The sequence below is a fragment of the Zootoca vivipara genome, chromosome 1 (assembly GCF_963506605.1).
Source record: "Zootoca vivipara chromosome 1, rZooViv1.1, whole genome shotgun sequence".
NCBI classification, from domain to species: domain Eukaryota; kingdom Metazoa; phylum Chordata; class Lepidosauria; order Squamata; family Lacertidae; genus Zootoca; species Zootoca vivipara.
In genome coordinates, this window is record NC_083276.1 from 18,967,670 (window position 1) to 18,993,492 (window position 25,823).

At 46.0% G+C, this 25,823-nt stretch overlaps 1 protein-coding gene across 1 annotated transcript; it reads right to left on the bottom strand.

Moving 5' to 3' along the window:
* Positions 1-636: 636 nt before the first annotated feature.
* Positions 637-24,224, bottom strand: BDKRB2 (bradykinin receptor B2). The gene is made up of 2 exons (XM_035106595.2): positions 24,111-24,224; positions 637-2,181 (listed from the first exon to the last, which is right to left on the bottom strand). Exon 2 carries the CDS (start codon positions 2,159-2,161, stop codon positions 1,043-1,045), a length of 1,119 nt encoding a protein of 372 aa, XP_034962486.1. The 5' UTR covers positions 2,162-2,181; positions 24,111-24,224; the 3' UTR covers positions 637-1,042.
* Between the last annotated feature and the right edge of the window lie 1,599 nt (positions 24,225-25,823).

Here is a 25,823-nt window from a genome sequence, read left to right on the forward strand (position 1 = left end):
AAGGCACGGGAGGGGAGGGGCCACAAAGTGGGAATGTGGGCGGGGCTACAGAGCCCAGGTGAAATCAAAATAAACCTGAAGCGACGGCGGCGAAGGGGAGAAAACCAGCGGCCGCCTAGAGGAGAAGAGGGAAGTCTGGGGGTGGGCGGGGGGGGGGAGAGAAGGGAACCAGGCTTGGATCGGGGCCTCCGCGGAGGTCTGGAGCAAAGCCCCGGCCTCCGCGAAGCTATCCGAGGCTCCGTTGCTGCAGCGGTCTCAGGCGCTGAACGACTCCCGACGTTCGGGAGACCTTTGAGCACAGCCGCGCTGTGCGCATGCGCCCTGCACGGCGGCCGCCGGAGTCCACAGCCGCGCTGTGCGCATGCGCCCCGCTTTGCGCATGCGCAAAGGTCTCCCGAACGTCGGGAGCGTCAGCCCTTGCCCCCTCCCACACAGCGCGGCTGTGTGGACTCCGCACGGCTCGGGCGCAAGAGACTGCTGCGGGCGCCGAACTCGCGCTCCGCTGGGCTGTCCTCCGCCTCTGCCCACCAGCCCCGCCGGCAGCGCCACTCTTGCCCGCAGCTGCCCGACCGGCCCTGCCTCTAGAGTAGGGCAGCGGCCCCTCCCTGCCCCGCGGTGGGTACGCCCTTGTATCACTACCCTAAGGAGTCTCAAAGCGGCTAACATTCTCCTTTCCCTTCCTCCCCCACAACAAACACTCTGTGAGGTGAGTGGGGCTGAGAGACTTCAGAGAAGTGTGACTAGTCCAAGGTCACCCAGCAGCTGCATGTGGAGGAGCAGAGATGCGAACCCGGTTCCCCAGATTACGAGTCTACCGCTCTTAACCACTACACCACTCTTAACCACTACACCACACTGGCTCTCACTGGAGCAGGTGGTCAATGCAAACTTTACAGCTGATATCTGTTTTCTCCAAAGTTTCATCAGCAATGAATTAATCCACCTGGTTCAAAATATGGGCACCATATCAAACCCTCTGCTTAAGCCTGCTACATTCAACACTTTATGTAAGCTTTTTCCTTATGGTAACAAGCAAGTGGCGCTATCGCAAATTAACGGCGGACTTTTTCCGGTGGTTTTCGACTGAAAAGGATGTCCGGAGAGTTTCCAGGGTTGTCACTATCTGGATGGATGGTGCTGCGCTAGGTCTTCTGCGGAGCATCCAACAGTAGACCTCCTTGGATTTCCTTCGGAAGTGTTTGCCTACCAGGACAAACACAATTGGGTTAAGGCAGCTGTTGCTGAAGCTGCAATAGGTGGCAATCTGGGTAGCCACATCAATGGCTTGTTCAGTCTCACAACCATGAATAACCCCGGTGCGAAACAGCGTTTCCAAGAACGTGGTGATCTGGAAAGGAAGCCAGCAGACAACGAAGAGAAGAAGGACGGAGAGAACCAAGGCGGTGGCTTTTTTCTCTGTCTGCATAGCTCTGATCTTTTGAAATGTGCTGTTTTGTAAAGTATGGATGATTTGCGCTGTGCAGTAGGTTATGACGCAGAGAGGCATCAAAAAGCCCACTGTGTTCAGCAAAGTGTTTGTGATCACTGTCCATTGCACAACTGACGGATACTGCAGAATGCAGGCGGTGATATTGTTTCCTTCGTCATTATCAAACGATCGAAAGAGGAGAGTAGGAGAGCTCAAGAACAGTGCAGAGACCCAAATGGCAAGGCAGTTCCACTTTGCACAAGAAGGCCGGCGCAGGCGTCCCAGAGACATCGTTTTCACCAAGGCCAGGTAGCGATCAATGCTCACCATCACCAGAAAGTAAATGCTGGAATACAAGTTCATGTAAACGATGGCATTGATGGCTTTGCAGAGGGGGAGCCCAAACACCCAATGGAAGTTATTGCTTATCGTGATCGCCCAGAAAGGCAAACCACAGAGGAGGAGGAGGTCAGCGGCTGCTAAGTTTGCCAGGTAAACTTCGGCCACCGTGCAGCGGCTCTTATGGAAGCAAAAGACACTGAGGACAAAGATGTTCTCCACAACTCCCACGGTGGCAAGAAACCAGAGGAACACTGGCTGGATATCAAGCAGCCATTCCCATTCCTGTGGCCAGGTGCAGGAGGAGTTGTCTGTCGTGTTGTGAGCAGACTGGCTCACCCCAGAGTTCCAGGCAGCTGTGACACCATAAAGAGCTGTGTTGTTTTCGGCCATGACGGTGGTCCACGTGGGGGCTGGAAAACAGGAAGGTAAATTTAGACCGGCCTTTGGCACAATATGCAGAAGCTCAATATGCAATTAAGAACTAAGGGCCAGATTTTTGGGGTGCATAATCAACTAGCAGAATCCAGTGCAAGGATTTCCACCAGTGCAACAGGAGTCCTCCACACACCCTGCACCACCCCCAATCTGCTGTGGAAGGCTAGGGGACCCCATCAAAACAGGTGGAGGAGGGAATGCATAAGAGAAGCTGGGAGAAGGTTCAGCCATGTAAGGAAAGCGTTGCATTACAGCCAGGCTGGGCAGCTCATTAAAAAGATGAAAAACTGCTGCTAAGATGAAAGATGCATTTTGTTGCGGGACTGCTAGCGCCGAGACATTTGAGATTGATCAGGGTTTGTAGGCTAGGTCCCCACACGGCGATGTGTTGTGCATAGGTGACACACTCCCAGCTGGCTGTCAGTGTCAGAAAGGGACAGGCATCTATCAAAAAGAGAACACTGTGAACAAGCCTTGAGACAACCTTTTTAAATGTACTGCAATGGCCTTCCCTAAGCAGGCTGGCTGGGGCTGATGGAAGCAGCGGTTAACCCAGGGGTGGGAGAAACTGGACCCTGCTGGCAGTGCAGGCCGGGGGGGGGGGGGGAAGAGACAGCGACACACAAATCATCTATGAGACTAATGGGGTGTATGATGTGTGGTGACGCACCACCACCGCTGCCACGGCGAGATCAAACGCAGGAGTTTCCTTTACCTCTCATGGTAAAGATGTGCTGTAAAGTGGTTCTTTTTTCCCCCAGGGGGAGGGTAGCAATACAGCTCCTTGCCAAGGGCACAAGGGACCCTAGGTATGTCTCTAGATGGGAGTTGCGTGTGGAGTGGAGACCCTTTAACTTAGGCCTAGAATTCAGACATGACTCAGATTTTTGGTTTGGTTTTTGGCAGAATTTAGGCCACAACTTTATTGATTACAAATCAAGTGAGTGGTTGCATAGGCTCTGGTTCCAAAAGCTACCTAGCATAGCACTGACTCAGGGCACACCATGAGTCAGCAGTCGGGTCCACACCTGGGACGGGGAACCTTACTAGCGCCAGGCCTGATTCCCCCATGTGTGCCCAGAACTCTGGAGAGGGCACAACCCCGCTTGGGGGAATACCAACCAGAAGTCCAATGGATTCCTTTAAGAGGAATACCTGTGGATAGGGTGGTAAGGGATCATTCCACCCCTATCAGCATGAACCAGAGCCTATCCGCCAACCTTACAAGTTGTGACGAATTGCTACGCGGTAGGCGAAACCCAAGTGGCAACAGCCAATCAGCCAAGTGGGGAAAATTCCTGCCGTGCCCCTGTCCCAATGACAGATGACGCACGACAGCATAGCAAAGTCAAGCGAAAGCCCTAAAATTAGGGAGCGGAGGGCGGGTGTTCCGATGCACGAAGCCAGAGGAGAAGGCTCTCTATGGACATGTGCAGCGTTTAAATAGTGGTCCACCTGACTCTTTGATTGGCATGCCCTCAGCCCAATTGCACCCTGTCAGATGGACCACCAATAGGGTGTTTTGGCTGCTCCAATTGTCCCCGCCCCAACACCTAGACATGGTTGTCGGGCCCACCACAATGCGTGCTCTCTCTTGCAGGGAGGACCCAACTTGTAGAACAAAACATATGGAAGGCACCATTTTCAGGAAGGCACGCCTGCACATAGCTGTGAATCAAAAGCTGCTGTGCTGCAGCCATTTAGCTAACTATGCTGTCACTACTTCCTCCTTCTCTTGGGGCATGAAACATCCCCCGGATGCTTGCTTTAGTGGGAGAATGTTAAGTGGCCTTGAAGGCACTTCCTTTCCCAGAAGCCAGAAAGAGAGAGGCATTGCCAGGAAAAGTGAATAGCAGGCAGCCAAGTTTTGTGCCCAATTTTGGGTGCAATTCAGAGTTCTGGCCTTAAGCTTTAAAGCCCCAAACAACTGGGGTCCAGATTACCAGTGGGCCAATTCCACCCATTTGCTCTTCTTGAGTGTTCACCATCAGTTAGGTTGGAACACAAAATGGGCAGGGCCTTATTGATGGTGGCCCCAAAGCCACATAAGTCCTTTCCAGTGGACTTCTGGTTTGCGCCTTCGATTATGGCATTTAGAAGTCTCTCCTCTTCACAACTGCGCAGAACTGACAATGTAAATAATTTCATACCTGCAAAGTGCCCCAGAAAAAACGGGACATCCTGTTTTTCCCACAAAGGATCACTGCAGCCATTTTGGGTGCCACGATTTTGGGCTGCACTTTCACTCCAAAAAAGTGCTCCTGGTCAAAAGAGTATAGCAAGTTTCCATTTGCTACCATGCTGCAGTCACATGTGCCTTAAAAAGTGGTATCAAAGTGCATTCACAGCACCTTGAACCTATTATTGATATAAGTCTGTCTCTGCCATTAACCAGACAGAAAAGAAAGTACGAGCAGACATTTTGGGGAATCACACAGGCTATAAAAGAAACCAGAGAGGACAGATGCAAAGCAGGCAGTTCTGCTGCTGTTCATTATTGCATGGAAGAGAGAATTACAATAATTGCAGCATTCCTTGGCCTTATTTGACAAGTTTCCCCTGCTGAAATTCTGTCTTCTGCACAAATATTAAATGCACAAGATCCCTTTGCATCTTGTCTCCTTCTAAAACAAACAGATTTACCGAAGCACGTAAACAGTCCTAGCAGCTTGCAACCCCCCTTCCCCCCTCCTAGTCAAATATTTCAATTTAATTCCTTTTGGTAACTGGAAAAACTTTGAGGATTTTAAACAGTACATAAAACTAAGTGGCACATACTTTTTTGAAAAAAAATGCTGCTTACTAAAACTAAATCCAAAGAAACACATTGCATGCGATCACTATTGATTTGGGGGCAACTAACGCTGGACAAATTTATTAGTAGCAAAAGAAAGACAGCTGTCGTGTGCACGAGAGGCTCTCCTCTCTTGCCTATTTATGGCAACATAACAATGACAAAGGAAATGGAAGGAGAATCCTTTGACAGTTCCGTGCAGCGCAACTGCATCAACCACGTAATAATGGCAGGATGCTTTCACACACTAAATATACCAAGGATTGGGCGTGGGATGCAGTCCAGTATTTCCTGGACAGAAAACTGAGAATTTTGCCTGGACAGAAAACTGAAAATTCTTCACTGGATTGTTTTTGGTACCTGAGGGATTTTCTCCCCTAAGTACCTTTAGTTCTTCTGAACACCTCAGGGTTCTACCTGATAGTTTATTTGTATGCAAAGTGTGTTGGGTTCAACAAATGTATCCCGTCAGTGCAAAGATTTCCACTTGCATAACGGTGCTCTCTCCAGAGGCGGAGCTAGCTGCTATGCACCCGGGGGGCATGGGGGTGGGGGCGAGCATCCCATGGGGACAGGGTGAGTGTCCCAGGGGGACGTTGTGGCAAGCATCCCAGGGGGCGAGACACCCATGGGGGCAGAGAGAGCCGCCCATGGCGGGCTGCTTCCTGGGTGGCAGAGTGGGAGGGAGCCACACCGCTTTGTCAGCAGCCTTCCTCCCCTTTTCCTTTTGATAGCTCTTGGGAGGCTCCCCCCCCCGGAAGCAGTGCAGGAGCAGGGGGCAATGGCGCGCCGCCTGCCCGTGACTCCCAAGCCTCCCTTGAGCTGTCAAAATGAAGGGGGAAGGGGGGGAAGGCCGCTGGCAAAGTGGCCCTCGACGGCTCGGGATAGGCTTGGGAGTCGCGGGCGGGCGGAGCACCAAATGTCACCCCCCTCGGTGATGACCTCTTCCCCAGGTCTCTCCCTCCCCCATGCTCTCTCCCTCCCCCAATCTGCTCCAGAGAGTTGGGGCAACAGATTTAGGGGACATGTGGGGGGAGAAGAGGAGGGGGCAGCATCCTGTTGCACAAGCAGAAATCCTTGCGCTGATTGAACATTCATGTACATGGGATACAACCCAAGTTTTGGGGAGTGTAAGAATTGGTGCCCCAAGAATGAGTTTTTAATTCATAAGTATCGGATTAACCACATGTGTTCCATTTCGTTACTAATATAAGATGACAAATCACTTCTCAGTTTCTATTATCTGTTGTTTCAACACGAGGATGGCTGAAGTGAATTAAGGAGCAACCAGTTTCCACACCAGCAAACAGACAATGCTTTTCTCATTAATTGTTTTCTCTCGTGTCTTCATGCCTTTCCCCTGTATGTGTTTATATTAAAATTGACAAACACAACCCCCAAAGAAGCAGCTAGAATATAAAAAAGCAAAACAAAACAAGCTCTCAGGGAAGGACTCCCAGTCTAACCCCTGTTTACTCAGCTCCAGCTGAGTTGTGAGGTTAGTTTTGTTCAGGGCAACCCAAAAAAGTTGCTTGCAATGTTAAGTGGAGTGTTCCTGCCATTGCATCATTTTAAGTGTAGTGAGTCTATAAAAAGCCTGTCCTTTCAACCTTTTGGCAGGGACTGGTTGCTTTTAGTAACAAGTTTCACATGCCCGGGGGCCAAGGGCCCGCCTCCCTGACAAGACCACACAAGACAACATTCTCCGGTTCAAATTAGGCCACCATTTTATTGATTACAGATGCAAGGGGTTTATGCCCAGGGATTGCAAAGAGCCCGAAAGAGGAAGCTCAGAGCACGTGCATCGGGTTATATTGTGGTCCCTTGAACTGCTTTGACTGGCATCTCCCTCTGAAAAATGCGGGATCAGCGGCGGTGCGGCACCGGGGCCACTCTGACCATGTGTGGGCACTGGAAATAGGGCAGAGCGGCACCGGAAGTCACTTCTGCGCATGCCTGGCGGCCATCTTGGTGGTGGCCGCATGGCGGCGGCAAGCTTAGTGAAGGCCGCCACCATGCGGCCACAAGCAAGATGGCTGCTGGGCATGCGTAGAAGCGACTTCTGGTGCCGCTCTGCCCTATTTCCGGTGCCCACACATGGGCAAAGCAGCACCCAAAATGGAGGCTCCCTGGCAGGTAGGAAATCTGGGGGTTTTCCGGGATTTTTCTCCATTCGGGAGAACAGCGGGAAATGGATTGAAATCCGGGGATTTCCCACAAAAAACGGGGTACTTTGCAGCTAAGCCTGCTAGCCCAATTGCTCCCAGGTTTGAGGGACCACCAATAGAGTGTTGTGGCTGCTCCAATGATGCCACCCACAACACGAGGCCTGATTGCTGGGTCCCACCGCAACACGTGCCCTCTGTTAGGGAGGACCCGATTTGGCCCAGAATACAGCGACAGGCAGAAGCATAGCAAGGTGGTGGAGTTGAATGTGGCAGGAGTGCAACTTAAACAGCTCCTCCTGTCTCGCACTCGGCCTCCTCCTGCCACTGCCACCAGCCAGTGGATGCTTCTCCCATCTTTCCCTTAGGTGACAGCAGCAGGAGGAGGAACCGCTGACTGTTGAAGCCACGCTCAGCTCCGCAATCGGCCTCCTCTTTTTCCTACTGCTGCCGCCACTGGCTGGGGGCTGCTTCCTCGCACTTTCCCCTCCACGGCAAAAGGAGGAGGAGCCGGCCACTGAAGGCCCTCCATGCTCAGCCTTCTCTGCCTCCTGATCATTCTATACATTAGGCGCATAGCTGCCAAGTTATCCCTTTTTTACAGGGATTTTCCCTTATGCTGAATGGGCTTCCTCGCGAGAAAAGGGAAAACTTGGCAGCTATGAATTAGGTGGTGGGGAATGAGCTGGGTTCCTGGGAGTTGGCACCTATGGATGCCTATAGGAGGGGGTTAGACAGATTCATGGAGGATAAGATAATGGCTGCTTGCCAAGATAGCTATGTGGTACCTGCAGAGACATCACCTTGCCGACAAAGGTCCGTATAGTTAAAGCTATGGTTTTCCCAGTAGTGATGTATGGAAGTGAGAGCTGGACCATAAAGAAGGCTGATCGCCGAAGAATTGATGCTTTTGAATTATGGTGCTGGAGGAGACTCTTGAGAGTCCCATGGACTGCAAGAAGATCAAACCTATCCATTCTTAAGGAAATCAGCCCTGAGTGCTCCCTGGAAGGACAGATCGTGAAGCTGAGGCTCCAATACTTTGGCCACCTCATGAGAAGAGAAGAATCCTTGGAAAAGACCCTGATGTTGGGAAAGATTGAGGGCACTAGGAGAAGGGGACGACAGAGGACGAGATGGTTGGACAGTGTTCTCGAAGCTACGAACATGAGTTTGACCAAACTGCGGGAGGCAGTGCAAGACAGGAGTGCCTGGCGTGCTATGGTCCATGGGGTCACGAAGAGTCGGACACGACTAAACGACTAAACAACAACCTGCAGTATCTCCATCTGGGAATTGAAAATGCTGCTTATGAGCTTCTCGGAGGCATTCGGCTGGCCACTCTGAAAACAGGATGTCGGTCTAGATGGGCTTTTGGCTTCATCCCACAAGGCTCTCATGATGTTCTTATAAATACTTAGCAAAGAATCCCAATAAAACTAGAGGGATGCATGAGAAGAATGTCTCTGACCCTGTGAGGTTAGCCCTCATTGATCTCATCTCATCCTGGTGATTCCTTGTGAAAATAAATACTATTGCAGCTTTAATGAGAAGCAAAAACTTCACCCGCTTCACACCTGGCAAGTGCGGGAGGATGTCATAGCCGTTGTTTTCTCTTGCTTTCTCAAGGATGCACCTGCTATATATGCACCAAATATATGCACCAAAAAGGCTAGCCCCTAAACAAGGGTGAGAGTTAATGCTAAAGTACAGACCATGATTTATTTGTATGAGTATTCATGAATCACTTAGACCAGAGGTAGCTAACACATGGTCATGCTTCAGATCTTGCTGAATTCCTAACTCCCACCTGCCCCAGTGTACAAATCCAGCTTTGCTATGCTAATTTTAGGCTAGGAATGGTGCCGAGTCTTAAACCCATGGACTCAAACTGACAGATAAAAGTCTTGTTCAGGTGTCTGCTTACCCTAACCAGTCAGGCGGCATTGTGGGACAGCGTGGACACCTAAAATGGTCCTCACGCTGGCCAGGGAAGTGGATTGCAGCCTGCCCCCCAATTGGCCAATTGCAGGAGGGCTACTTGACTGGCTCCGCCCCTGGGGGTGCACCAGACTGAGCCTGTAGGCCTCACTCTGGTCCACCTCTTGGGTATTTAAATCAGGCCAGTTTCCACCTTCCCTCACAGCTTCTCATCCCGTCATCCCTGGCCATTGGCCAAGCTTGCTGGGGCTGATGGGAATTGTAGTTCAGCAACATCTGGAGGGCCAAAGGTTCCCAACCTTGTCGTAAGGTTTAATCCTAGTAGTTCCTTAAAGGCTGCATGCATGTCTTGCATCCTGCCTTCACAGACCTTGCTAGCACAGATCCAGTCTGTATGTAATTAGCAGGCTTCGCCTCACTGTTTTGTTTTGTTTTTTTGTTTCCTGGAGCCTTGCCTAGCCATATGGGAGTCCCATTTATCATCACAACAGTTCTGAAAGCTGTTGTGGGGGAGGCAAAGGTCAGTGCACAATTGCATGCCGACGGCAACTCAGCCCATCAATACGCAGCACTTCCTGGCATCAGCTAACTGTGGATGGGATTTCTTTCTGTCCACCTACATTTTTTTTTTTTGGTGGCCCGGATCACCAGAAGGGAAGCAAGATTTAAAAACTGATCGAAGCGTTCAGGCCAAACTGGACATTATGGGATATATCTGATAGTAGTTACCGGTCCATTGATTTTTAAAAAAAGGAGTAACAGGAAACGGTCACCCTGATTCTGAAATAAGACCATAATACAGGAGAAAATGGATCCAATCCCTTTCCCCTCCTGCCATTTCCCCTAAGAAGATGCCCCCTAAGCTGCTTCAAAGCCAAGAAGAAAACTGCTACTTGCACCCACAACAGCCTCCTTTCCAGGGCAAATAGCAGGCTAGAGTGAGGAGGAGGTAAAATTTATTAGAGGAGTCCAAGAGCTTCGGATGAAGTGGGAGTACAGTGGTACACAATTGGTTCTGGAAGTCTGTACTTAACCTGAAGCGTACTTAACCTGAAGTGAACTTTCCCATTGAAAGTAATGGAAAGTGGATTAATCCATTCCAGATGGGTCCGCGGAGTACTCCACCTGAAGCGTACTTAACCCTAGGTACCGGTATGAGTGTAATTGGTTCTGGAAGTCCGTACTTAACCTGAAGCGTACTTAACCTGAAGCGAACTTTCCCATTGAAAGTAATGCAAAGTGGATTAATCTGTTCCAGACGGGTCCGTGGAGTACTTAAACTGAAAATACTCAAACTGAGGCATACTTAAACCGAGGTATGACTGTAATGAGGTGACGTTGGTACATTTGCTGTGATGCTTTGCCACAGCAAGGTGGGGGAGGGTGGTATCACAAGCTTGGAATATTACAACTTAAAAGGAGGTTTGTGCTGACCCATCTCTCTCAGTTCTGTCTGCTCTGACTGGCAGCAACTCTCCGGGGAACTGAGCAGAGTCCTTTCCCAGCTCAGCTACCCAGGCTACTTTTCAGCTGGAGATGCCAGAGGCTGAACCAGGCATGCTCTGGATTCCTTGCATAGCTTTGCCATTGCACTGTGGCTTCCTGTCAAATGCTACCTGTTGTTTATTATCTGACGAGTGTTATTATGGTGTGGAATCAGATCCCCCTCACCTTCTCAAAAAAATTTTTTTTTAAAAAAAATGCAATTTTGTTCATTCTAATCAGGCCACTGAATGGAATGGATTTTGTTGACTTTCTTTCAGTGCATTTTTCTGGGAGCAATCTCATGATTTGGTGCTTCCAATTTTCAGCTCCATTGCCTGTGCTTTTCTCTCAGCCACCTGCAGAGACTTGAAGCCACAGGGTTACCCTCCGCCAGTTTGAACGATAGATATCAGGATGTTTTCACTCGTTGATGATCATTCTTTGGGGGCTAAGTAACATGGATATAACTATAAATATAACAGTGTGAGACGTATCACTCTTCTTCCTCCCGCCTCACTTACAAAAGGGCTAACAAGGAATCGGAAGCATCGTGACGATCAGATTACCCAATATCTGTCTGAGAACAGGTCAAATCTTCTCATGCCAATTCCATTAAATTTAGCAACGTATTCCTAGGAGCTGTGTATATTTCCCCATAGTTCAGGCTGGTCCAGGGAATTAATCCACAGCAGGTATCCCTAAGGTAGGATGGCCCCACAGAAAGCATCAAGTAAGTAACTCAGACAAAGTTTGGCAGTAAAAACCTGGTCTTATCTATTATTACTTGATTAGGAAGCCTCTTTATTGACCCACAACAAACATGTCTGACACACAGAGACCTTGAGATACCAAACATGTTAGCCTACTATGCTACTGGATTGAACCCAGTGCTAGATTTAAAGGTAAAGGGACCCCTGACCATTAGGTCCAGTCGTGACCGACTCTGGGGTTGCGGTGCTCATCTCGTGTTATTGGCCGAGGGAGCCAGCGTACACCTTCCAGGTCATGTGGCCAGCATGACAAACCCGCTTCTGGCGAACCAGAGCAGCACACGGAAATGCCGTTTACCTTCCCGCTGTAGCGGTACCTATTTATCTACTTGCACTTTGACGTGCTTTTGAACTGCTAGGTTGGCAGGAGCTGGGATTGAGCAAAGGGAGCTCACCCCGTAGCGGGGATTCGAACTGCTGACCTTCTGATCGGCAAGCCCTAGGCTCTGTGGTTTAACCCACAGCGCCACCCGTGTCCCATAGTGCTAGATTTACATATAAGCTAAACAAGCTATAGCTTAGGGCCCCACTCTCTTGGAGGCCCCCCAAAAAAATTAAAGGGAAAAAATCCAGGATGTACATTTCCAAAATATAAGATAAAAAACAAATAAAACCTACATGCAACAACAGTGTTTTGTGTTGTGTAGGCTTTTATGGTGTAAGTAATGGGCCCTGCCTGCTAGCCTGCTCCCAAAAATATCACTGGTAATTATTTCACTATTAATATACTTCTTCTTAATTGTATTTCACTATTAATATACTTCTTCTTAATTGTATTTCACTATTAATATACTTCTTAACTGTATATCAGTTCAACAATTACTTTGATAAAATACATATTTTGTTATGTGCAAATGGCTTTAGATACCTATTAGGTCCATAAATTACCATATAGCATATATTGAACACAAAAAACAGCGACAATTTGTTGTTGACAAAGGACAGCTGGACATATAAAGGGCCCCATTACCTCCAGTAGCTTAGGGCCTCATCAAAGCTAAATCCGGCCCTGATTGAACCTTAAGAGCATTATTTAGACAAAATAAGGAAGGCAGAGCAGAGCTACTGTGGGGAAAACAGCTGGGACTCCCTGGACGGGGGGGAAACAGAATTGGATCATATGTCCTAGGTGGATAAGAACTGATGTTGCAATTGAAACATTAAAGCTGTGACAGGCCTTGACTGTAGAAGAATAGAAGAAGAAGAAGAAGAAGAAGAAGAAGAAGAAGAAGAAGAAGAAGAAGAAGAAGAAGAAGAAGAAGAAGAAGAAGAGGAGTAGTAGTTTGGATTTGATATCCTGCTTTATCACTACCCTAAGGAGTCTCAAAGCGGCTAACATTCTCCTTTCCCTTCCTCCCCCACAGCAAACACTCTGTGAGGTGGGTGGGGCTGAGAGACTTCAAAGAAGTGTGACTAGTCGAAGGTCACCCAGCAGCTGCATGTGGAGGAGCGGAGACACAAACCCGGTTCCCCAGATTACGAGTCTACCACTTATGAAGGAATTAAAGAATTAAAGAAAGTTGAAATGCGCATGAAAAAGAATGAGCAAGTGACGGTTGGAATTTGAAGATTATGTTTGCAAGATAACCGTGAGAAAAGACCAAACAACATTGCTTTAAGAGTTAAGGGCAAGGGAAGGCAGTAAAGATAAGAAAGTAGAAGCTAGCTAGTTATGAGGAGATAAGGGAGTTATTAACAGATTGGTTACAGTTTCACCAATTAAATGATATTTTTAAGATGGATAACGAGAAAGGCTTTAGTTATGAGATATCAAGTTTTCAAAAAGAGTTGTTAGAAAATAACATTAAATTGTTGTCAAAAATGTACAGTTTGCTCTTGGAGTGGCATACAAAAGATGAACAGGTTAAATTTGTAATGATGATACACTGGGCAAAGAATTTGGGACAAAATATCCAGATGGCAGACTGGGAAAGGTTATGGAAAACAGATTTGAAATTCACGGCATGTTGCACGCTGAAAGAAAATTATATGAAAATGATGTACTGGTGGTATTTGACTCCTAGCAAGTTAGCAAAAATGTATAAAACTAGTACAAATACATGCTGGAAATGTAAAGAAAGAGAAGATACTTTTTGATCACATGTGGTTGTCGTGTAAGGTAATGAAAGCTTTCTGGGAAATGATATATAATGAAATGAAAAAAATGTTTAAAATAACTTTTGTTAAAAGAACAGAAGCCTTGGGCCCAGTCTTGTCTTGGGCCCAGTCTTATTCAACATCTTTATCAATGACTTGGATGATGGGCTTGAGGGCACCCTGATCAAGTTTGCACATGACACCAAATTGGGAGGGGTGGCTAATACCCCAGAGGACAGGATCACACTTCAAAATGACCTTAACAGATTAGACAACTGGGCCAAAGCAAACAAGATGAATTTTTTTTTAAACATACTTTTTATTAATTTTACAAACAGCAAAAAAAGGAAACGGTACATACATAAACACCTTTTCCACCTCCTTCCCACCCACCCACATGGATCCTCCCCTGCCACAGAAGTATCTCATGTAGGTGAACAGTCAGAGATGGTCCATTTTATGCTTGGATTTCTGTCCTCCTCCCCCTCCCCTGACCCCAAAGCCCCCCCTGCCACCAGGGAGCTCCAGCAAACCAGGGCAGTACGCAGGAGGACATCCATCCAACCATCTATTGTCATACCAAAAAAAGAAAAAAATTAAAATAGGAAAAAAGAGAAAAAAGAAAGAGCAAAAAAAGAGAAAAAGAACAGTACAAAACAGAAATTTTTTTTCTTACATTCATAATTGTAAAACCATATTTTGTGGGCTTCCCCTCCCCCCCCTTCCCCGGTTTTCATCCCTTTTTTTATCATCTTTAACAGTTTCTTACTTTATAAAAATACACCTTTATATCTTATACAACTTATAAATCAATTATTATCATTTTCACCTAATGTTCAAATCACTGAAAAATCAAACTCCCATTTTATCTTCCCGTGCCTAATTTTTACTCCCTCTATAAGCCTCCATATTTTCACATTTTTCCAAAATCCATTCACTTTTAAAACTATAACTATTCTCAATTTAACCTTACATCCCCGATTACCGGCTCCACCCCCCCAATCCAGCAAATTCCATAATCAGCAGACCAGTTATAAACCTGTTAATCCATCCTTATAATCACAACATCACTTTCCCTTCACCCCACCCCCTGTTTATAGTCTTTTGCCATCCAGGCCACCATACAAGACCCCTGAATTTCTTCTCTTCTCTGCATATTTTTTCCTTCTTCCCTGTGGGTGTTCTGGAGTTCCAGTAATACCAATCGTGCCCCCCTCAAATGCAGGGCACTCCATCCAACTTTTTGTAGAGTAAAGTCATCATTTTTTTCGTGGTGTGCTTCATTTTGTGTTGAATCATCACAGTCCTCATCTTCATCTTTTTCTTCCAAATCACAGTCACCATCATTGTCATTCTCACATTCATCTTTTTCAGTTTCAAAAGCTTCATCTTCTAGAAAATCATATTCTGCCATCACCATCTGAAATTGTTGCTGTAACTCTTGCCGTTTTGTCTCCTCTTGACATAGTTCTATTCTTGTTTCCCACATTAAGGTCAAAACAGACCGCTGGAACTCAGGGGAACACTTTTTTGTTGACATAGTTCAATCCTGCCAAGGTCAAAACTTGTCACGTGGGGTGGAATATGATCACAGTTTATTTTCTCGACTCCATTTTAACAAGCTGGCTGCATTCTTCAAGTCTTATTGACAATAAAGTTCGAACTCACATTTCACAAACATTTAAACCAAAAAAGAGATGCCTTTGAGGGATCCTTTTAAGTTAAGATCTTCTGTTTACGGCTTCGGGTTTCTGTTTACTGCCTCTTATGTTACCGTGGGGGGGGGGTGGCTTCCTCTTTCCCCCCTCTCTCCCAAATCCAAATTGCCTTAATTTAAATTCCAAACAATCCAAATTACTCACAGTCTATTCATTTGCTAATTATTCTTGGAAGAATTGGCCGCCTCCACTTCCCAGACTCGCAGCTTCGCGCTCTCAGAGCAGCAGTGTCAGCCTGTCCGCCGCGGTTCACCTCCTCGCTCTCGGGGGCTTAAACAAAGCCGATCCGGGGAGGAGAGAGCCCGCTTTTGGCGCCGCCAGGCAAAATCCGTCCCCAAAAAGCTCGATTTGGGGCTTTTAAGGAGGTTTTGCTTCGCTGGAGCAATTCCCTCCACCTCTGAAGCGCCGAGGTCCGCTCCGCTGATCGGACCCCCGTCTGAGCAAAGATGGCGCAGTCAACCGGAAGCCGCAAACAAGATGAATTTTAACAGGGAGGAATGTAAAGTACTACACTTGGGCAAAAAAAATTGAAAGGCACAAATACAGGATGGGTGACACCTGGCTTGAGAGCAGTACATGTGAAAAGGATCTAGGAATCTTGGTAGACCACAAACTTGACATGAGTCAACAGTGTGATGCAGCAGCTAAAAAAGCCAATGCAATTCTGGGCTGCATCAATAGGAGTATAGCATCTAGATCAAGGGAAGTAATAGTACCACTGTATTATGCTCTGGTTAGACCTCACCTGGAATACTGTGTCCAGTTCTGGGCACCACAGTTCAAGAAGGATACTGAAAAGCTGGAATGTGTCCAGAAGAGGGCAACCAAAATGGTCAAAGGCCTGGAAACGATGCCTTATGAGGAACGGCTTAGGGAGCTGGGTATGTTTAGCCTGAAGAAGAGAAGGTTAAGGGGTGACTGGAAAGCTCAGGAACCAAGAGGACAAAAACTTTGAAAAAAAATGGGGAAAATTCATAATATACTTAGGACACCATTGCAAGCAGATGGAAACATTAGCAGGATTTTAATCTCATTTGTAATGTAACAAATCTTATGGATGATATGGATTGATATAAAATATAGATTAAGGAATAATATGCAGTTTCAAATGTTGGGAATAGGGCCCATGAAGGGGATTGGGGGGGGGGGAGAGTATCGAGATTCAGAAAATCTCTATATATGGATATGTACGTATATGGATTGTTATAAAATTATATTTGTAAAACCAAATAAAAATGTTTAAAAAAGAAAGAAAGTAGAAGCTAGCAGAAGGAAGTATAACTATATATGGACAAAGCTGCCCCCTTTGCTTCCCTATGCTTGTAAATGCCTGTGCCTTTTCATATTTGGTGAGTTTGAAGATGAGTTATAGTTAAGGTTTAACCACATTGTCCATGTTTGGACGACACAACAGACTGCAGTTGATCTAAAACAGAAGCAAAAGCATCCAAACTTGGCCTCATGTCCATGTCAGGGGAGAGGGTATGAGCTTGGGGCAAGACTAGGCTCATTCTCATGATGTTGAATCATGGTTTAGATCAGGCATAGGCAAGCACGGCCCTCCAGATGTTTTGGGACTACAACTCCCATGATCCCTAGCTAACCGGACTGGTGGTCAGGGTTGATGGGAATTGTAGTCCCAAAACATCTGGAGGGCCGAGTTTGCCTATGCCTGCTTTAGATAATCTTAAGCAGGCTTCCTCAACCTCGGCCCTCCAAATGTTTTTGACCTACAACTCCCATGATCCCTAGCTAGCAGGACCAGTGGTCAGGGATGCTGGGAATTGTAGTCTCAAAACATCTGGAGGGCTGAGGTTGAGGAAGCCTGATCTTAAGGGTTGACGAGATTCATAGTCCTCCTAAGCTGCCATTTCTTAGCACAATGCCTTCCAGGTGTTGTTGGGCAACACCTGCCACCACCCCTGGCCACTGGCCACGCTTGCTGAGGCTCTGCCGTCCTGATGTAGACAATATTGGACTACATGTACCACTGGATTTATTCAGTATAAAGGCAATCCTACAATCAGGTTATTGAAGGCCTGTAGGTCAGAACGCAACACCATTCACTATTTCGCAGCAAGGATTTCAGAAACCTCTAAGAAAAATAAAGGAGCCTATGCCTCAAACTAGGTTGTTTATGTTTCTGGGTCTTTTCCGGGGTTGTTTTTTTTTTAAAGAATAAAACAGTCTTGATCCTAATGGAAAGCAACGTCAGCTTCATCTGATGAAAATAATTCCTGATCTCTTTTTAACAAGCAGAATAGTTTTTGCCTGCGTCAGGAAAGAAGCAGTAAACTGCAGAGATGCCACTGGCATTGTCTGACGGAGCTGCCATGCAACTAGCTCAAAAGATAAATTGAATACTGTAGGCAGTGGATTTCTTGTACAATACAATTACGTGGCCATCCAAATGACCACATAACGTACCTTTCTGACAGTGTGCCAGAAAAATGTCTGTCTGCACCGGAGATCTTTATCAAAGAGGGCAATTTCCCCTGTGACTTGTAGGACTTGTCTGCCTGCCATTTTGCTTCCCTTCATGTCATCCAATTTAATATATTTCTAATGTCTGGAGGAGGGGGGGGGGAGTGTCCAAAGGCAGAGGCAGTTCACTCACCCTTTGCAGATACCAAGATAAGGAGAGTCCTGCTGGATTAGACCAAAGGCCTGCCCAGCATCCTCTTTTCTGCAGTGGCCAACCAGATGCCTCTCACAAAGATGATGGGAAGACAACAGCCCTCTCCTGCTGTTGTTCCCCAGCAGGCTGCCTCTGATACTTCAGGAAGTACATAGTCATCCTTATAACCTTGCCCTCCATACATTTGTTTCATCGCCTAGTGAACCCATATACTGTATTTTTTTCCATCTATAAGACACCCCCATGTATAAGACACCCCCTATTTGGGGGCACTCAGATTTAAGAAAATGGGGGGAGATGGCACAGAGTATAAGACATCCCCCAATTTTTGACTTTTTTTGGGGGGGGTCCTAGTCTTATACACGAAAAAATATGGTAACTTGGTGGCTTCACTTGATAGGGCTGGATTTGACCCCTGCCCTAATACAAATGAGAATGAATGAATGAATGAATGAGTGAGTGTTTGTGTGCGTATCTTCCTATATACATAAAAATGTAAGGCTGTCATCACACATGCCCCATTGGAGGCTTTGTAGTGCCACATCACAATCCTGGATTTGCTTGAAGAAATCAGACTGGGAAATCAGGTTGGGAAGTGGGAAGGGAAAGTTCTAGGGATTTAATGTTGGGGGGGGGAAGTGGCAGGAGAGTTGGTGAATGGAATGAGCTCCCAGTTTCAAAGATAGATAGGTTATAGTTGCCAAGTCTCCCATTTTTCACGGGAAACTCCTGTATTTTGTTACCGTTTCCCACTGTTATCCTGAATTGATTATATCCCATAAATATCCCATAAAGCTCCTGCCGGTGGCCATGTCCTGGCTCCTGGCTGTCTGCACATGTCTGGACATACTTAGAAGTGACTTCTGGTGCTGCACCGCTGCGTAGAAGCGACTTCCGGTGCCGCGCCGCCGCTGATCCCGGATTTTTCAATCCGGGAGTTGGAGGGTATGAGATAGATAGATATGTGTCCTGACTGCATGTAACACTAAACCAAGCCACTGCCATTCTCCTTAAGTCTCAATTTTTCTCAAATGTCAGGGCCTACTATAGTTACCCTGCAGTTTTTTTAATCAACAGGAGGTGCAGATAATTATCAAGAGTCTATAGCAGAGAAAAACAGTTACCAGATTTTTAGAAGACATCTGAAGGCAGCCCTGTTTAGGGAGGCTTTTAAATCTTTAATCAATTATTTTATTTTTCTGTTGGAAGCCGCCCAGAGTGGCTGGGGAAACCCAGCCAGATGGGCGGGGTATAAAGAATAAATTATTATTTTTATTATAGCAGATGAGGAGTGAGATTTACCTCTTTCCTCCTGAGCAAAACCCCTTCTCTGATTGCATTGGCAATAAATACAAGCCACCATCCCTGTAAAGGAGGCTGGAAAGAAACAAGGACTGTAAAGCACTTTTTACAGTAAAACATGCTCTAGAAACAGTCCATGATAAAAAGACACGTTCTGAAGGTTTAAAAAAACATGCTTTTCAAGAGTGAGCTGAGTAAAAAAGAATGGAAAAAAGCAACTTGGGGCTTTGTTTTTTAATACTTAGAACCAGTGATATTTTTCTAGGAAAAGAGGTGCCGGAACTAACCATGAACACCTCTCTCATTCTCCCTCATCTCTTAGAATGGCCATGGTGCCCACATGAGAGGTGCCAGAACTGAGTGAAGCAATTTATGGATGGTGCTTCACATATTAGGCTTCTCATCACAAGCTAAGCTGTTAATCCCCAGCTTCATAGGGGGGATGAGCTATGCCAAGGTTAAGGAGAACTCATCTTTATCTCTTTTGCAGGATATGACCTACACCACTTTATTGCCTGAAATTGGCAAGGAGCATGCCCCTTCTCAGTGCAGCTTTGCGTGCATCTCCCCCAGTGTGGCAGGCTGCCCCTCCCCAAATAAGTGCTACTTGATAAGTCATCACATGAAATTAAAAGCCAGAGACAGGAAACCCTCCTTCAGGAGGTGGAGAATGGAGTGGTCAGGTAGAGAAAGCAGAATTTTCTGGTTTCAAACTTGCATTCTTCTGCCAGAGAAATGCAGCTTGTGGCAAAAAGCAGGACAAACATCTGCCTCTTGTTTCCTGCCTAAAGCCACACACGCCAGCCTGTTAAAGTCTCTAAGAGAAAGAATGTTGTCTGTCCTTTGACATCTTCCACTGGCCAGCATTAACCAGAGGGTCTCTATTGTATTCAGCTCCCATTAGTAATCTCAAAAAGAAAGTTACGTTCATTGGTTTACACAGGTGTGAAGCCTGGTTATGGCCCAGAGGTTTCAGCCCTGGAAGCCACCTCAACTCCAAAACAAACTTTCCGAGCAAGACTCCCAATGTTTTCTGCTAAAGAGCCAAGACAACGGTTCTGGTTCTACACTTAGATAATATTACATTGCCTCCCATTAGCAGCCCACACTTCCCAAAGAATCAAGGGAAAGTATTTGGACACATCTGCCAAGGGGTGGTGTTGACATCAGGAATCACAAGACGGAGAAACCAGTAGGAGAACACTTCAATCTCCCAGGACATTCTATACAAGATCTCAAAGTAGCTGTCTTATTACAAAAGAATTTCAGAAATAGACTGGAAAGAGAAGTTGCGGAATTGCAACTTATTACAGTACCAAACTTAAAACCATGGAGAGACCTGGTCTGAATAGAGACAATGGATTCTTATCTCATTATACATGCTAAAGCTGTTTTTAGCCATCTCACCCCTTGCTTTTTTCTGTAAGACCAATTGCAGTCGTTAACAGTCGTCAACAGGTTTACCACACCTATCAGCCAATCACCCATTCCCACCACCCTTCTGAGTAATACCCCTCCCCACCCTCTCACTATATACAAGGGTCTGGTGACTTCTGTTTCAGTGTATCTGAAGAAGTGTGCATGCACACGAAAGCTCATACCAATGACAAACTTAGTTAGTCTCTAAGGTGCTACTGGAAGGAATTTTTCTATTTTGTTTCGACTACGGCAGACCAACCCGGCTACCTACCTGTAATTCATTCAATCAATGGAAGAGTTTCCACTTGTACAATGGAACTTCCCCCACTCGTCTCTCTGCCCTCTGCTGTAGAAGGTTGGAGGAACTCACAGAACAAATGTTGTTCTGTTGTGCAAGTTGAAATGCCTGCATTGATGGAATGACTTAGGTGGATACCACCTAATCTCCTAACTTCACTGCCCTGGCATCTTCAACTAGGACAATGAAAGTCCCTTTTGAAGCCCTGGAGAACCACAGCCAATCAATGCAGACAATGTAGTGTTAGGTGCGCCAATGTTCTAAGGCTGCCTCTTGTATTCCAGTGAGAGTTGAGGTCAATTGAAACAGTCCTTCTTCTCATCAACTGTCTGATTCCAGAATCTCCCAGTTGGGACCAGTAGAATGGACCACCTCGGAAGGTGCTGAACCCTCCACCACTGGAGGTTTTAAGCAGAGGTTGGATTTTAAACAGGGAATTCTTTAGCTGTGATTGTTGCTTTTCAGGGGATTGGACTAACTCTACAGTTCTATGATCCTTTTAGTAATCAAGCTTGAGCACATATCCCATACTCCCTATAGCAGACAAAGCTGCCAGGAAAACAAACCCTATCTGTTTCTTCCTGCAGATTCCCTCAGGAAAGAGAAGCTTTTATGTAGGAGTTTCCCCCTTACATAAAAGGTTATTTGCAGCTTAATAGGTTATTTGCAGCTGAACATGCATTAGAGATTTAATGGGGTATTTATGCCCACCCCCACCGGGCCAGCCGAAGACATTGCAGTACCTGAGGCGGACCTTCAAAATGGTGCCTCCCCACCAAAGAACATGGGGGGCAGGGAATATCTACATCAGGAACAGAGACGAGATTGACATCAGGATCTGCTGCCCACAGTGGACCCTGCCACCTGAGGTAGTTGCTTCATCTTGTCTCATGGGCCCTGTGTCCCCCTCTTTCCATTTCTTTATATCAGTGTGGGATTTTTGTTCGTTTGATTTTGTTTTTCCTTCTATCAATTAAAAATTGGAGTAGAGAACCTCTGTTGGACTGCAACACCTACCATCCTGACAATTGACTATGCAGGGGTGGCCAACTCTCAAGAGACTGTGATCTACTCACAGAGTTAAAGACTGGCAGTGATCTACCCCCTTTTTGGGCATTCAGGTCAAAGTTGTTGAGCTTTTTTAGGGAAGAGGGAAGCCCATTTCTTGGGTGTTCAGCTCAAATCTTTTGAGCTTCTTTTAGGGAGGAGGGGGGTGAAGAGCCAAAATGATGAGCTTTTTTTAGGGGAGCCAAAGTTGTTCAGCTTTTTGGGGAGAGCCAGTGATCTACCACAGACGTCCAGTGATCTACTGGTAGATCACGATCTACCTGTTGGATGTGCCTGGACTATGTTGATGGGAGCTGGAGTTCAACAACACAGGTTCTCCATCTTTTAAGTAAATGCTATTTTTCCATCACATTTCATGGCCTTTCCAGATTAGCACTTCTGCAGGTGAGCAGCTACCTGCAAGCCACACTGAGGATTTTATGACCTCATATTGATGGCTACCAATTCAAAGTGACTTGTATGATCAGCATTGGGTAGCATCTCCTTCCCTAGAACTATCTTCTTCTAGACTGCTACTATCATCACCGCTGGGAACTCTGCTTGGAGACAGCTTAACATTGCAATAGTTTTCTGCATTCAGAAGCAGGAGTCCCAACACAGGTGCAACAGGGAAGGGGAATTATGAGTTAAGGAATGGGACTTGGGGGGAGAGCTCACAGGACACCTAATGCCCTGAGACCAGGTAGGACCAGTTTCTGCAGATTGCATTGGGGAGCAAGCACCACTGTAATTTGTCACACAGCTGCACTGCACAAAACATGTATGCTGCAGGCAAATAGTCACTTGGAAAATGGTAACAATGAAATGGTGGTCTGGAGCTCCAGTGCTATTGCTACTGCCCCTGCCGTTAATACTACTACAACTGCAAACTCTACAAAATTTATTAGCCCATCTACTACTAGTAGTACTGCTGCTACTACTACAAACTAGCAAATATATCCATGAAATTTAGTTGCCCACCTGCTCAGACACATGTACTAGTGCTATTGCCAACTTGCAAATATACTTTATTAATAAAACATATTAGTCCACCAGCCCAGAGACATTTATGTATGCATATACATAAATTGTATGCATAAGTATGCATATACCTAGTTGTCACGTTGTTTCATAACATGAACTTTTGCATTTTTATTCAGAGCTAAGTTCCAGTGAGGTCAACGAGACTTACTCCCAAGTATTTCTGCTCCTATCTATTCCCTATGTCATATTTCCTACAGCAAGGCAATTGCACTAGGAACCAGATAAGTGTTGTTTCTTTTCATAACCATAACTGTCTTCTGCAGCCTTTTCAAAACTAGGATCCATCTTTCCAGCCTGCAACTTGGGAGCCACTTCAATTATTTTTACACTTTTATCTCTCTGTTTTCCTTCTCTTGTCGCTCTCATTTGAAAAAAATGAAAAACCTAAAGCACAACAAAAGGAAACGGTCCTGGCAATGCTGCAGGCCCAACCCATATGGGTCCTGATCCAACAGTTAAAGATCATTATTCTACATGCATCACCCCAAAGATGAAGGGTCCACAACTCCTTGAAACTGGCTGCCATCACCAGCCAATCACCCATTAGTAACTTGCAGAGCAATCCTGTGCATGCTTACTCAGAAGCAAGTCCCCCTGTGTTCAGCGGGCCTCATTGCCTTTTGCAATCGCGTTTAGGACTGTAACTTTAGTGACCCGTGCCTCTGACATTTATGTAACCCACTGGCAAGTCCTGCCTTGGCACCCTAACTTTAATACTTTCAAAATCATCTGTGTGTGCACATCCATTGTGTCAGAGGCAAAGGGACTGTGTGTGCATTTGTGAGCATGTTGACTCCCAACAAGTAATTGCATTCATCGATAAAACCTGTCACTGCAGTGCAGTAAGTAGAAATAACAAGCCCTTTGGGAACAAAGGGACATGCTGAGGAAAGGCTGTAGCTCAGTGGTACAGCACCTGCTTTGCATGCGCAAGGTCTCCAGTTTGATTCCCGCCATCTCCAGGTAGAATGTAGAGTGTTCCCTGTCTGAAACCTTCATGGACCCATGGTCTAACTTGGGATGAGGCAGCTTCCAATGTTTCTAAATAAAGCAGAATTTTTTTGTAACACAGAAAAAGAAGTGGAGAATGCCTTCATCAGTAACTGCAACTGGGAGCTAAGAAAACTTTTGGGGAAATTCCAGCATTAACAGAGTTATGAAGTCAGAGAGAAGCAGAAGTACGTACCTTTCTAGCAAAGACTTGCGTAGCTCTGGGAGCACTGGGGCTGGCTGAGGAGTGCCTTTGTGAATGATTCTGAAGAGTTTTCTTGTGGTTTCCAAAGAGTGCTGAAGCAGCTCCTCCCTCTGTCGTTGAGACTGATACACGCTTCCACACCCACCTCTTTTAACGCAGCTGCTTTTGGCATGATGAAGTCACCGGCATTTGACTTCATAGCAGGAATAAATAACACCCAAATCACTCCTGGGATGTTGATAATCTGAGAAATAAAACTAATTTGGCAGTCCAGTGTGGTCACTGCACTGTGCTGGACTGAGTATGCTCCGATGTGATTTGTGTATTTTGTATTTTTTTTTTAAAGCAGAAGATAAATATATTTTTATTATCTTCTGCTTTAAAAAAAATACAAAATTTATGCAAGCGTCTTTTTCACTGTGGTTTTCCAGACAGACTTAAACGTAACTCTTTTTCTTTTCTCAGGGGAAACATAAAGGTGGCTGATTTCCCTTTTTAGACAATGCCCATAGAAAATCAGTGATACCCAGGTCAGTAGAACAATATAAAGTTTGCAGTTGGTGTGTGTGTGTCTGTTAAAGGGAGGGTTTATTTTTAGGAGTTTGTCCACAGACAGCTTTCCAGGTCATGTGGCCAGCATGACTGATGAGTGCTGCACCCCATAGTCGCCTTTGACTGGACTTAACTGTCCAGGGGTCCTTTACAAATTACCTTTTACCTTTCCAGGAGTAGGGCCAGCCTAAGGCATTTTGGTCAAGATACCCCCTGCCACTCCCAGTAGATGTACAGAAGCGAATTGGACAGTCAGCTAATTCTCACTTCAGTTTTGGCAATAGGGCAGTGAGCTGTGAACGGCAACTGGTTTAGGAAACCTGGGGCAGACTGCACAGCACACATGGCTCCATCCTTCAGTACCTCATTGCTGCTCCTTGACCCCCAGCATTTGCTGCCTGAAGCAGCTGCCTCACATTATCTAATGACAGGGCTGGCCCTGGTCAGGTGTTCAACTCCCTCCCTTGACTGCTGAACTTTAATATGCTGTTCACTAACCCTCAGTACTTGCTTTGACACCGTTGTTGTTGTTTTTAAAACTGCATCTTCCTTCTACAGATAGTATTCCCAGACTGTCAGGGATCACACGGTCAGTATAAGGTTGCTTATTCTTATTTGTAAGAACACTTATAAATTCTTAAGAACTGGTGGGCAGTGGTGCAACAAGATCCATTTCCCCTTATTTAATGTTGACTCATCTCTCTACTTTTTGCCTATAAATAGCAAAACACCCGTGTGCTTGTTTCAGTACACCTAGACGTCCTGCTAGACTCAAAAAAACAACAACATTGGATTTGAAGAAACCTGAATTGCTTTAGAGCGAGCTGTGTTTGCTATTGGACTCTTGACATTTCTGTTCTCAATCTGTCCGTTTGCAGAGATAGACAGGTTATTATTAAGACAACAAACATCTCCACAGTGCTTTCCTCCATAGGAAACAAACTCTTGCCAAAGTTGCCTTCAACTTCCCACTCCTCTGGCAAGCATCATAGAAATGTTTCAAATATGTTGATAATTGAGAAAGGGAATAGTTTCCAAATAGCAACCTTTCTGTGGAAGCATCATGGATTAGTGGTTTGGATTACTGATTGCAACAAGCAAAAGGCCCCAATTCAGCTATATGCATCTGCAGCCCTGAATTAATGTTTCCCT